This window comes from Nicotiana tomentosiformis, chromosome 2, assembly GCF_000390325.3.
Source record: "Nicotiana tomentosiformis chromosome 2, ASM39032v3, whole genome shotgun sequence".
In the NCBI taxonomy this organism is placed as follows: Eukaryota; Viridiplantae; Streptophyta; class Magnoliopsida; order Solanales; family Solanaceae; genus Nicotiana; species Nicotiana tomentosiformis.
The window spans coordinates 26,616,502-26,628,893 of NC_090813.1; the positions used below are offsets into that span (position 1 = coordinate 26,616,502).

The 12,392-nt window shown below is 33.7% G+C and overlaps 1 protein-coding gene across 2 annotated transcripts; it reads left to right on the forward strand.

The window, feature by feature from the left end:
* The first annotated feature begins 7,024 nt into the window (after window positions 1-7,024).
* On the forward strand, window positions 7,025-12,392 carry LOC104093285 (IQ domain-containing protein IQM3-like). 2 transcript variants are annotated; one of them, XM_018769817.3, is made up of 9 exons: window positions 7,025-7,383; window positions 8,451-8,565; window positions 8,683-8,748; window positions 8,871-8,959; window positions 9,742-9,829; window positions 10,127-10,273; window positions 10,362-10,454; window positions 11,016-11,117; window positions 11,543-12,392. In XM_018769817.3, the coding sequence occupies exons 1-9, from the start codon at window positions 7,244-7,246 to the stop codon at window positions 11,957-11,959; spliced, it is 1,257 nt and encodes a 418-aa protein (XP_018625333.1). In that variant the 5' UTR covers window positions 7,025-7,243; the 3' UTR covers window positions 11,960-12,392. The 2 variants fall into 2 exon arrangements, with proteins under 2 accessions (XP_018625333.1, XP_070051205.1); XM_070195104.1 differs by lacking the exon at window positions 8,871-8,959 and having other exon boundaries at window positions 7,365-7,383.

Genomic DNA, 12,392 nt, shown 5'->3' on the forward strand with positions numbered 1-12,392 from the left:
GCAACTAGTTAAGACATATTTAAGTTCTGGTGTACTATAATGATAAGAGTTGGGTTTGAGTCCCAATACATTTTGCCTAACATGCCTTTATATGGGTAAGGCATTAGATTTGAGTCACAATGCACAGTATCGATGAAAGAATCATGAAGCCCGCCCTACTTGATATGCTCCATTCAGTGAAGCGAATGTGGCAACAATATATGATAAGTTTGAAAGATGACAAAATAATTTTTCATGACTGTATGAATGTACGAAGACATGGCAAGGGACGAAATAATAATTTGTCTTCATTATGGTAACTATAAAAGGAGAACAATAAGGGTTCTCGATGTAATTCTTCGAAAAGGTGAAGGAAATATTTACCATCAAAATGGTATGAAAAATTTATAAAGCATGTCACAATAATTATACTCCATTTTTTTAAAGAGAATGTGACTTGTGATAAGCATTGAAAATGCAGACCCATTCCTGAAGGTGAATGTAGCAATATGTAATAAAAGTAATGAATAAAGACGTGCAATGCATGATTGGATACATACCACAACTCACTTCTAAGGGAGGTTTGAGACAAAGAAAGATAATGAATATTACTGTGTAGTTACATGAATATATCATTGGTCGCATACAGGTGATATGCCAAAAATATTTTGTCATGCCTTATGAAAGTTATTAAAAGCAAAATTAAAGCAAGAAATTATTTTGCTTATGATAATTTTGAACATGACAATTATTATGATATGATTCTCTTTGTGAAGGAGACATTCATTATATGGATGGTGTGACAAAAGATCTTGTAGTAAAAAAGCAGTTAAGAGCTCTGAAAGAACTAATTTATTACTACCAGGATGAATCAAATTATTCATGACATTAATATTGTAGTAAGTCTCAAAAGAAATATTTTGATTTACAAATATATTAGCCAAAGTGGTTGGCATATTGAGACTATAAATGAAAAGAAGATTGAATATCTTTATATTACTATAATCATACCGGGTAAATATGGAAAGTTACCTGACTTCTTTTCTATTTGTACTACACAAATATAAGCATGATGATACAATCACAAGCCACAAGTAAACTAGAGGTTTACTGAAATAAATATTAGTTGGCATAGCCGGTTGACCATCTCGGTTCAATTATGATGCGAAAAATTAATTGAAAATTGCATTGGCATATATTGAAAAAATATAAGATTCTTCAACAATTGTATTGCTTATTCTCATGATATACCAGTTAGGTTGGAATTGAATCCCTTGATTTCTGGAACGAATAAAAGGTGATAAATATATGGGCGCAGTCATCTTCTATGTGGACCGTTTACTATTATATGATTTTAATAGATGCATCTATTCCATGTCAACATGTGTATTTGTTATCAACTTGTAGTTTGACTTTTGCAAGATTGATTGCTCAAATTATTAGAGCACAATTCCAGAATATAAATTATGATGATCTATCTTGATAATACTGGTTTAAATCCAAGTTGGTTTAGCAGAAATTGTATGCCTCCAATTATATCTAAACCATTGGTTATGAGAACAAAACTAGCAAAATAAAATTTGGTATGTGATGTATTATTTAATATACAACATCACTTGTACGCATCTAGCCAAGTTATGATAAGTTCTCCCTATCACAATCGGTTCAGGGTCAGGAACCAAATAATTTTCATCTAGAAATATAAATGTGCTATATGATTTAATTATTCCACCACAATGCACAAAGATGGATCCCCAAATAAGGCTAGGGATATGTGTTGGTGATCCCAAGAATAAGGGAGAAAATAGGCAGCTGAAAAAGTAATGGATGTAATGAATTATTATGAGTACATCTAGATCCTCGTACGAGAAAATATGAACTTGAAGTTCAAGTGATAATTCATTTGCAAAATATTGCCAGGCGTATTTGCTGACCCAAAGCTAAATATCATATTCAGCTGCTAATGCTCCAAATAAAATAAAGTTCATAATGAATAGAGTCTATGGCATGCATGAAGCATAATAGACTAATCGGTTCCAAAGATAAAACTCCTTGAAGAAGAAGAGGAGCAAATGTTCAAGATAATCATAATAAGAAGGCAAGTGCTCTAAAAGAGCACCACGACATAACACTTCATAAGACCTCATGGGAGAGGCTCAGGTACCTAAAAATAATAAGATAAAAAGATCTCAATAAGTTATGTCTTTATTGGGTAATAGTAGAACCGATATAAAATGATCGTCGACGATATTATTAATATAATGTAGTGCTCAATATTATTAATATTGACGAGGATCTTGAGCTCAAATCTGTCATGAAATTTGGACAATTTGGCCAAATAAAAAATACGCAATGAAAATTGATTTCACCTAAAAAAATATGAAGTTGGACGGATAGTCCCAACACCTGAAAGTATAAAGCCAGTGGAGGTATAAATGTATTCTTGTGCGAAAAAAAGGTCAAGTCGATAGACATAAAGACGACTTGTGTCACAAGAAGATTTGTAAATATCCTGGTGTTGATTATATAGAGACATGTTCTCCTGTCGTGGATGTCGCCATTTCAGGTTTTAATCTGGCAATACAAGAAAAACGTGATATGCGTATAATGAAAATCACTGAAGGATTTAAATTGTTCTGAAGTATATTAAGGTTTCCAAGAAATTTATTAAATAAAGTTTCAAAAATTCTTATACAGATTGAAACAATCAGGGTGCATGTGGTATAATCGCCTGAGTGAGTACCTGTTGAAAGAAGGGTACAAGAATGATTCAATTTGTCCTTGTGTCTTTATAAAAAGATATGGATCTAAATTTATTATAATCACCGTGTATGTTGATGATTTAAGTATCATTGGAACTCCTAGGGAGCTTCCTAAAGCAGTAGACTATTTAAAGAAAGAATTTGAAATGAAAGATCTTGGAAAGACAAAATTTTGTCTTGGTCTACAAATTGAGTATATGAAAGATAAAATTTTTGTTCATCAATCAGCATACACTAAAAAGATTTTAAAGCGATTCTATATGGATAAAGCACATCCATTCCGACCTCATGAAAATAATGAAGAGTTTCTTGGTCCCGAAGTACCATATCTTAGTGCAATTGGCGCACTAATATATCTTTCTAACATTACAAGGTTTAACATAACTTTTTCAGTTAATGTCTTAACAAGATATAGCTCTGCTCCTACAAGGAGACATTGGAATGGAATCAAACACATATTGCGGTATCTAAAAGGGACTACCGATATGGGATTATTTTATGGAAATGATTGCAGTCCCGATCTTGTTGGTTATACCGATGCTGGGTATTTATCTGACCCACACAAGGCTCGATCTCAAACAGGCTATGTGTTTATATATGGAGGCACTGCCATATCTTGGCGATCGACTAAGCAATCAATCATGGCTACATCATCGAATCATGTTGAGATAATTGTTATTCATGAAGCAAGTCGAGAATGTGTATGGTTGAGGTATATAATACACCTTATTCGAGACAAATGTGGTTTGAAGTGTGACAAACTACCCACAATTTTGTATGAAGACAATGCAGCATGCATAACCCAATTGAATGGAAGATTCATAAAAGGGGATAGGACAAAGCAAATTTCACCGGAGTTATTTTTCACGCATGATCTTCAAAAGAATGGTGATATCAATGTGCAACAGATCCGTTCAAGCGATAATATGGTTGATTTGTTCACCAAATCTCTACCGACATCAACCTTCAAGAAACTAGTGTACAAGATTGGGATATGAAGACTCAAGGATGTAAATTGATGCTCTCATAAGGGGGAGTTAATACGTGTTGTACTCTTTTTCCCTTATAAGGTTTTGTCCCACTGAGTTTTACTTGCAAGGTTTTTAACGAGGCAACCAAAAGACGTATTTCTAAACATGTGTACTCTTTTTCCTTCACTAGAATTTTTTTCCCATAGGGTTTTTTCCTAATAAGGTTTTAACGGGGCACATTATCTATGGACATCCAAGGGGGAGTATTATAAGAAAAATTAAATTATGGTGGATGTCTACTCTACTTCCATGATCTTCTCAAATGCTTAATGACATATTCAATGACATATTTTTATGCTTAATAACATATTCAATGACATATTTTTCTTCACTTTTCCTGCCCATATAAAAGCCTTGTAATAGATAGAAAAATACACACAATTGAAGAAGAAATACTCTTCCTTCTCTCTATCTCTATTTCTTGTTCATGTTTTACTAAATTGCTTTTATTTCATAACTTGTTCTTGTTCATGTTTTACTAAATTACTTTTATTTCATAACATATATATATATATATATATATATATATATATATATATATATATATATAGAAGTTTAGTAAATGAATCTTTTTTTATTTCTCTTGCAACTAACATAATTTTTAGACCACGATTCGAAGATCTTTTTTGAGCAAACTGAAAATGTTATTAAAAAACGTTTGACTATGATCTAAAATCTTACTTATAAGTTATTGCAAATATTAGACCATAGTTTAATATTTTCTAAGCAAACTTAAGTTTATGAAACATTACACCTGAGTCAAAAGTTGTCTGAAAGGAGTAACTTTTAAATAGCTATATTTGCACGATTTCTTAAAATAGAAACAAAATCTTAACAGTAACCTAAAAAGGAATATTTACGTAAATCGACCATGTAAATAATAACTCCACAATAGAAAAACTGAGTCGCTTCACACCTTATTCAATATTTTCCACTATTAAAAGAATATGAATTAGCGGCAAACAAAATTTGTAGCTAAAAAGTAAAATTTGTCGCTAATTTTATTGAGAGACGGATTAGAGATATATATTTTTTTAAAAATTAGCTACGAGTGATTTAGTGGCAAATTAGTGATAAAATTTGTAGTTAATCTCAAGTTTTTTTTAGTAGTGTTTGTTTTTCTCTATAATATAGTAACGTGCCCCGCTAAACCTAGCTAGCTAACCACCTGTCACATGCAACTACCTATCCTCGTCATCTAAATCCTACTATTATTAGTAGTTTAGTACTCCCTCTGTCTCATATTATTAGTCGTGGTTATTAAAAATAATTGTCTCAAATTATTTGTCATTTTAGAAGTTTAAGACAAAATTAATTATCTTTTTCTATTTTTACCTTTAGTAATAATTATCCTTGAAGACTACAAACATCCTAATTATGGATAACTTTGTTCAAATATCAATGAAGAAAGATTAAATATTACTTAAGACATGAATAAGAGTAAAATAGTCAAAATTTCATCATAATTAATTTTTTTTAATTAAGGGGCATGTACAAAAGAATCATGAGATAATATGAGACGCAGAGAGTAATAGCATATTAAAAGCACATTCATGATCTACTAAATAGATTTCGGGACCTAATAACTAAGTATGGGTGGGAGAAGAAAAATGAGACCAATTATTAGATCCTGCTGGATAGTTCAGCAGTCACTTTTCGATCTCATACACTTTGAATTCAATGACCTCTCATTGTTTCAACTGTTTATTTAAGTTTTCTTGTCCTTCTTGGCCTATGTTATAACTGCCGTCAAGGAGTGTATCAGAATAAATAGAAATTTTTTTTATCCTTATTTAGGTTGAGTTATGAGCGAAAAAGTACTCTAGGTAAGAACATTTTCGCTTGTAATCGTTATATCTTACAAATAAATTTACCAGACTAATGAATTTTAAATACCAAATAAAAAACTATGTTAAAACCATACAAAAGGAATGATAGTGCTCTTGGTTCATTAGTTATTGGTCAATTTGATTTTTGTTCTTTTGATATATGACTCAACAAATTTAGTATTCAATTAATTAAATTGTAGTATATTTTTGGTTCATATATAGAGAAAATGTGCTATATTTGAACTATTTTTAAAATTATATTACCGTCAAATATGAAGTAATATTACAAACTTAACATAACACACGAGTAAGTAAGCGGTGAAACATTTAATAATTATGGTAAATTATTGAATATTCACGAGAAAATGGATCAAAGATGCACTTTTCAAAGGTCAAATGCGATTAATCATATATTACAAGGACTAAAGCTAGGGTTTAAATAATTGTTTGGTTGGGATATCATATAGGATTAGCTGTCCCACAATTTTAGTACAAAATAGTATACAGAACTAATTAATATCCATAATCAAAATCCACGTCTTATCCCGAGATTGTTATTCCTTGTACCACCAACCAAACGAGCTCAAGGCCGTCTCAACAAGATTCGAGGCCTAAAGTCAAATTTCAGAGAGAGGCCCCAAGTAAGAATATAAAAGAAAAAATTTCAATATAAAAAAGTATAAAAGAAAGATAGAATTATAAAACAAGCTCAATTGATAAGTTGATATACTATAACAACATACGCAGTGAAAACCCACAAAGTGCAAGAAATAATAGATAATAGCAGAAATCAAAGGGTAAGAAACTATAGAGCAAGATAAGTTGATATAATGATATCGAAAAGTGTTGCATTGCTTCAATACGATGATTGCTTGTTATAATGTTTGATATTTTGAAGAAGACAACCCGTTGTCGATTGAGAGACTTTTCAATATTGAGAATAAGAATAGTAAAAGAGAGAAAATGGAAAAGATAAATATAAAAAATAATAATGTCAGCTCATATTAGTTGTTAGGATAAACATGAGTAAAAAAAAAACTAACACCCTCTGTAAGGGAATAATTTATTAAAAATTATTTCATTCTCTGATTATTACGATGATCCTCACATTAATGTTGTTGTACTTTTGCTTCAAAAATTCTTTTTAAAATTTAAATGCACGCATATTTTTTTAATAATATATATATATAATACAACTTTAAGAAAAAAAAATGAGGCCGAGGCAATTGTTTTAGTGGCCTTGTAGTCGAGCAACCCATGAACGAGCTATTAACCCGAAAAAAAAAATACTTTCATCCTCAATTTTACTTAGCCTACCAACAGGCAACAGTTGCGTGGAGTTGACTAAATATTGTTTCCCCCCGAAAGGTGTGACAGCACTGACAGGTGGACTGATCAGCAAAACCACATCGATAACCACGTATAGTATGTGCATTAATGGAACTCTCTGAATACTGAATAATACTTCTCACTTTCTCTCTAGCAATCTTCTTATAGCTACACTTGTTCACCTGTTCATTCTCAATCTTCAGGCTTTGTTGTGAAAACTCACGCTCTGTTAAATTTCGATTTCAACTCTCCTCCATACTACTCCAATACAGAACAATCGGAGCTCCGTGCTTCGGATATTTGGAGCTCCGACATGTCCGCTTCTTCCAATGGCGGGAAATATTATTACGATCGGTCTGTTTCTAATGCTGCCATGAAAGTGCAGAAAGTTTATAGGAGTTATCGTACGCGGCGCATGTTAGCGGACTCTGCTGTGGTAGCTGAAGTGCTCTGGTACTGCTCACTAACTATTACACAAACTTTTAAAAAATTCTTCATGAGCTTTTTTACTTTAAAGTTTAGATTTTGATTTCAACTTGCTTGGGATTGCGCCCAAGTGCGTGGCCTAGTAATCAGTGAAGGAAAGAGAACTGTAAAGTTTTAGGTTCATATCCCACCAAAAGTGTGGTTTGCTCTAGGTGAGCACCTTCACGCAGGTTGTGAGTTCGAATCACCAAGAGCAAGGCGGGGAGTTCTTGGAGGGAGGGAGCCGAGTGTCTATCAGAAACAGCCTCTCTATCCTAGATTAGGGTAAGTCTGCATACAAACTACCTCCCCAAACCCCACTAGTGGGATTATACTGGATTGTTGTTGTTGTTGTTTGTTGTTGTATCCCAGCAAAAGGCAAAAACATTAGTTGATTCATTGTTGTTGTTCTTAGAGGGAGGAAGCCGAATGTCTATCGGAAATCGCCTCTCTATCCTAGATTAGGGGAAGGTCTGCGTATACACTACCCTCCTCAGACCCCACTAGTGAGATTATACTGGGTTGTTGTTGTTGTTTGTTGTTGTATACCAGCAAAAGGCAAAAATAGTAGTTGATTCTTTTCATCTGTTGGGGCAAAAACATTGTTGTTGTTCTTTTCATTTGTTTTGGTGGGAGCTGGTAGTGAGTACTCCATCTCCATGGAATAGTTGAGGCGAACACAAGCTAAAATACGAAAAAGGAAGGATGATAATTATTTCGATAGCACTCTAAAAGTATTAATCATGTGTATTTGTGCAGTTTACTGTGTTATTCTGTGATGAACCTTATGAGACATATTAATTGTTGTCGTGATGTGGTCGTCTATTATTATGCTCTGTCTTACACTGAAAGGGAGGATAGTAATTATTTTCATAGCACTCAAAAAAGGACTAATTATGTATGCTTGTGTTGTTTACTCTGGTTATTCTGTGATGTGATGAGGCGTTGTAATTGTTGCCGTCGTCTATTATTATGCTCTGTCTAGCCTGAAAGGGAGGTAGTAATTATTTCAATAGCACTCTAAAAAGGAGTAATCATAGTATATTTACTTGAAGGTGGCAAGCCATAGATTATGCTCGATTGAATCACAGTACAATTTCTTTCTTCAATTTCTTGAAACCAGAAACGGCCTCTTCCCGGTGGAATCGCATATGCTTAAATGCTTCCAAGGTATATATTGCTACATTTTCATATACCTAACTTCAGGCAGTTTCTGGTTATCACAAACTATTTAGAAGAAAAGAAAAAGATAAGGAAAACTTTAATTGTATTTAGGTATTTTTTCAGGTGGGTAAAGGTCTATCCAAAGATGCCAAAGCTCAAAAATTGGCATTTCAACACTGGATTGAAGCAGTGAGTCACTGTGCTTTCCTTTCCCCTCTGGCTTCCATTTCCCAGCTCTTTGAATATTCACCATTTATTTTGTTGTTTTTTGTAATTTTTGTTTTTTTGACCTTGGTATTGTTGCACTATAGATTGACCCACGCCATCGTTATGGGCATAACTTGCATATTTATTATGAAGAATGGTGTAAAACTGATTCTGGTCAGCCCTTCTTCTTTTGGTAAGAATTTTGACATTGTTTGTTCTCAGAAGATGTTTAAAACAAATTTCATTGTTTAAGATTTTTCCTAGTTTTTTCCACCAAACACTCTTAGAGAAAAGCTTTTCACTTTTTTGCAAAAACTAAAATCTTTGGTTTAGCTTTCCAACTTTTTTATTTGTAAAAACTGAAAAAACTTTTCTGGAAATTGTGTTTGGTCGAAAACGTTTTTCCGGAATGTTAAAAAAGTGGACCTTAGACCTAACTTAATCCCAAAAGTTAGCTCAAGGGATGAGAATTGCCCAAGACCATATAACGAGACTGCAACCCATGATTTTCCTTATTCAAGCACAATTAATCCAGACGTGTATGAATCTAAACACATATTCACTTTATATTCTAACACGAAATTTTTTAGTTCTTGCATTTGCAACAAACGCCAGAACCTGAACTCTTCTTTTGATTTCCGTTCATAGCGACTTGATAAAGTCCAAATAAGTGCAAATCTGCTCCAAGATTATCTAATGTTTCTAACCCCAAGAGGAAATACACGTGCTTCTCGTAAAGTTTTGAAGTTTAAAGGAAATTGGGGCATTCTTTCACCTTATCTTTGTGAAATATTCTTATTTTACCTTAATATGAAGTCCAAGAACATTCTGCATTATTGGCTTCTCTTTTCTTCTGGTTCAGTTTCTTTGACATATGGATAAGACAACATGTATTATTGTGTGATGCTATTTATAAGATGTACGAATCCTAATGGAGTTCTGGTATGGTTACTTAGAAGTTTCTAAAAACTGCAGGTTGGATCTTGGAGATGGCAAAAAGGTTGATCTCAACGAATGTTCAAGATCTAAGCTTCAGAAGCAAAGTATCAAGTACCTAGGACCTGTATGTATCGAATCTTTTGTTACTTACACTCTGCATATCCTGAAGCTTAATGTCAATCATTAGTTATAACAGACAACTGGCTTAAATACTTGTGTGGACACTATCACTCTTTAGTCTTTAAGATTCTGATTAGCACTACTTTACACTATCTGATATGAATATAGTTCTTTTGCATGTTCAAGTAGCCCATTTTTGTGCCCTAAGTGAAGCTATTAACTTCTGCATTATGCTTTAGTCGCACTGGCTGATATTAGCATGCAGTTCTTGATTGTTTCCTCCTAATATTTCTTCAATCAGCAAGAGAGAGAACATTATGAATATATCGTTGCTGAAGGGAGAATTGTGCATGCAAAAACTGGAAATCTTCTTGATACTACTAAAGGGTTGCCAAGGGCAAAGTGGATTTTTGTGATGAGCACGTCAAAAAGACTCTATGCTGGTGAAGTGAGTGGTAAAATAGGTGCTCTATAAATGCTTTTTGATGATCATCCTTGTTATTCCTAATATGGTTGTTTTCCGTAATGTTTTTCAGAAAAAGAAAGGAATGTTTCATCATTCCAGCTTTCTTGCTGGTGGGGCTACTTCAGCTGCTGGAAGACTAGTGGTAGAGGATGGAAGAGTCATCGTATGATTTCTGTTATCTCAATTATCTCAATTGTGTCTGTTAACTCAGTTGTACTTTCTCAATGATTTGTGGCGGTAGTTAAGGGCATATCTTTTAGATCAAACTGATTAGGTAATTTCCATTCCTTTTAGTCACATTTTTTGTCTGACTAGGTAACTTAAACCAATCTAAGTGGGCTAATGCCAAATGCTCAACTCATAGTTTCTCAAATGAGAAAATGTACGGCAGTGACAATCTCCAGTTATTAAAGTGTGATGTTTGTAAAATCATCCTAATTAATCAATATTTTTCATCACTTATAGAACCACATTTATGGAAATTCTTTTTATCATACACCCTGACTTATAGAGATGAAACTCTAGAAGAAGAAAATTGTTTTTACCTTTTTGTCTTCCCCATTACATAAATGTATTCACCAGCTTTATTTGCAAAATGAAAGGTGTGAAAGAAAGAGGATATGCCACCTGAATTCTTTACATCACTTGAAAGCTGAATCGAAGTTGCTGTTTACAGTCATTTGCTTGAAGCTGTGCTGTACTCTTGACATTTTATTCCTTTCAGTCTATTTCAGCATATAGTGGACATTATCGGCCAACGGAAGATAGACTTGACAGCTTTTTATCATTTCTCAATGAAAATGGGGTCAACCTGGATGAAGTCGAGGTTAGTGAAGTTTTTTGTGCCTATTGTCACTTACTCCTTTTGCTTTTAGTGCCTAATGTTTCAGAGCCCTGAACAATCAGATTTTAGGTAATAATGAAATTAATATTAGGAAATGCACCAAGACAGTGTCAGAAATTGAAAAGTATAATCTAGGAGCGATGCAAGCCCTCCAACCCGTCAAAGCCAGGCATCAAATAACTGGGATTATTCTCCTTACAAAAACAGGAAGAAAAAAAAAACGAAAAAATTCTTGATCTTAAGGATAGGATTCAACTCGATCTTGCTCTTCTTTAGTACTAAATGATATATCACATGAATGCTTGCCTTACTGTCTACTTTGCATATTATTTTACTTGCCTTTCTTTATGATAACTTCTCCATTTTTAGACTAATATAATCCATGTCTTTTCTGATTCTATCATCAGATTGGAAAGGCAAATGAAGCCTATGAAAGCTATGATGATGGGATGTCTATTGAGAGTGGCTCTGCATCTGAATTTTCAGCTCTATCAAATTCTCCTTCTCAAGCTGATTTTCTAAAGGAAGGGGAAGAAAGCCTTCTCTTGGTATCAGATGGAAATCTGGTAGCTCAAACAAGTAGGTATAACCGATCGCTCTCGGGTGGTCTTCATATCCCAATAGCAGATGTGCCAAAGACTGCAATACTGCGAAGGATCCATTCCGAGAAGTCCACAAAGTCGTATCAACTGGGGCATCAACTTTCCATGGCGTGGTCAACAGGTGCTGGACCAAGAATTGGCTGTGTTGCTGACTTCCCTGCTGAGCTAAGATGGCAGGCCTTGGAACTGACTAACCTCTCACCTAGACCTTGTTCTGTATGATCAACTCCCAGGGCAATTCGTATGTACTCTTGTTTAACTTGCAGCTTATATCTCTCTACTTCTTGGCAATAGCATCATAACTCCTCTTGAACCTCGCTTCCTGCTAAAAGTATTCTGTAGCCGTGTGTAGCAAGTGTAAATGCCTTGTTCTTCTGCTTATTCTCTCAGCCAAAATCAAACAAATATGCGACTGTTAATAATGTGAGCAATTATGACCCCTCTGTACGTTCGAGAGCCGAAGTAAATTTTGCTTAACCACCTTAATCTTTTGGGTTTTGGAAATAATGCCCTTTCACCTTGTGAATGGAAAATAATCTCCTTAAATTTAAATCAAAGGCAAAACATCAGTTGGTTCGTTATATGTACTTTTAAAATGTAAAAAATATGACCTTCAATTAGTATGGATTATAACATGTACTGATTTCTTATTCAA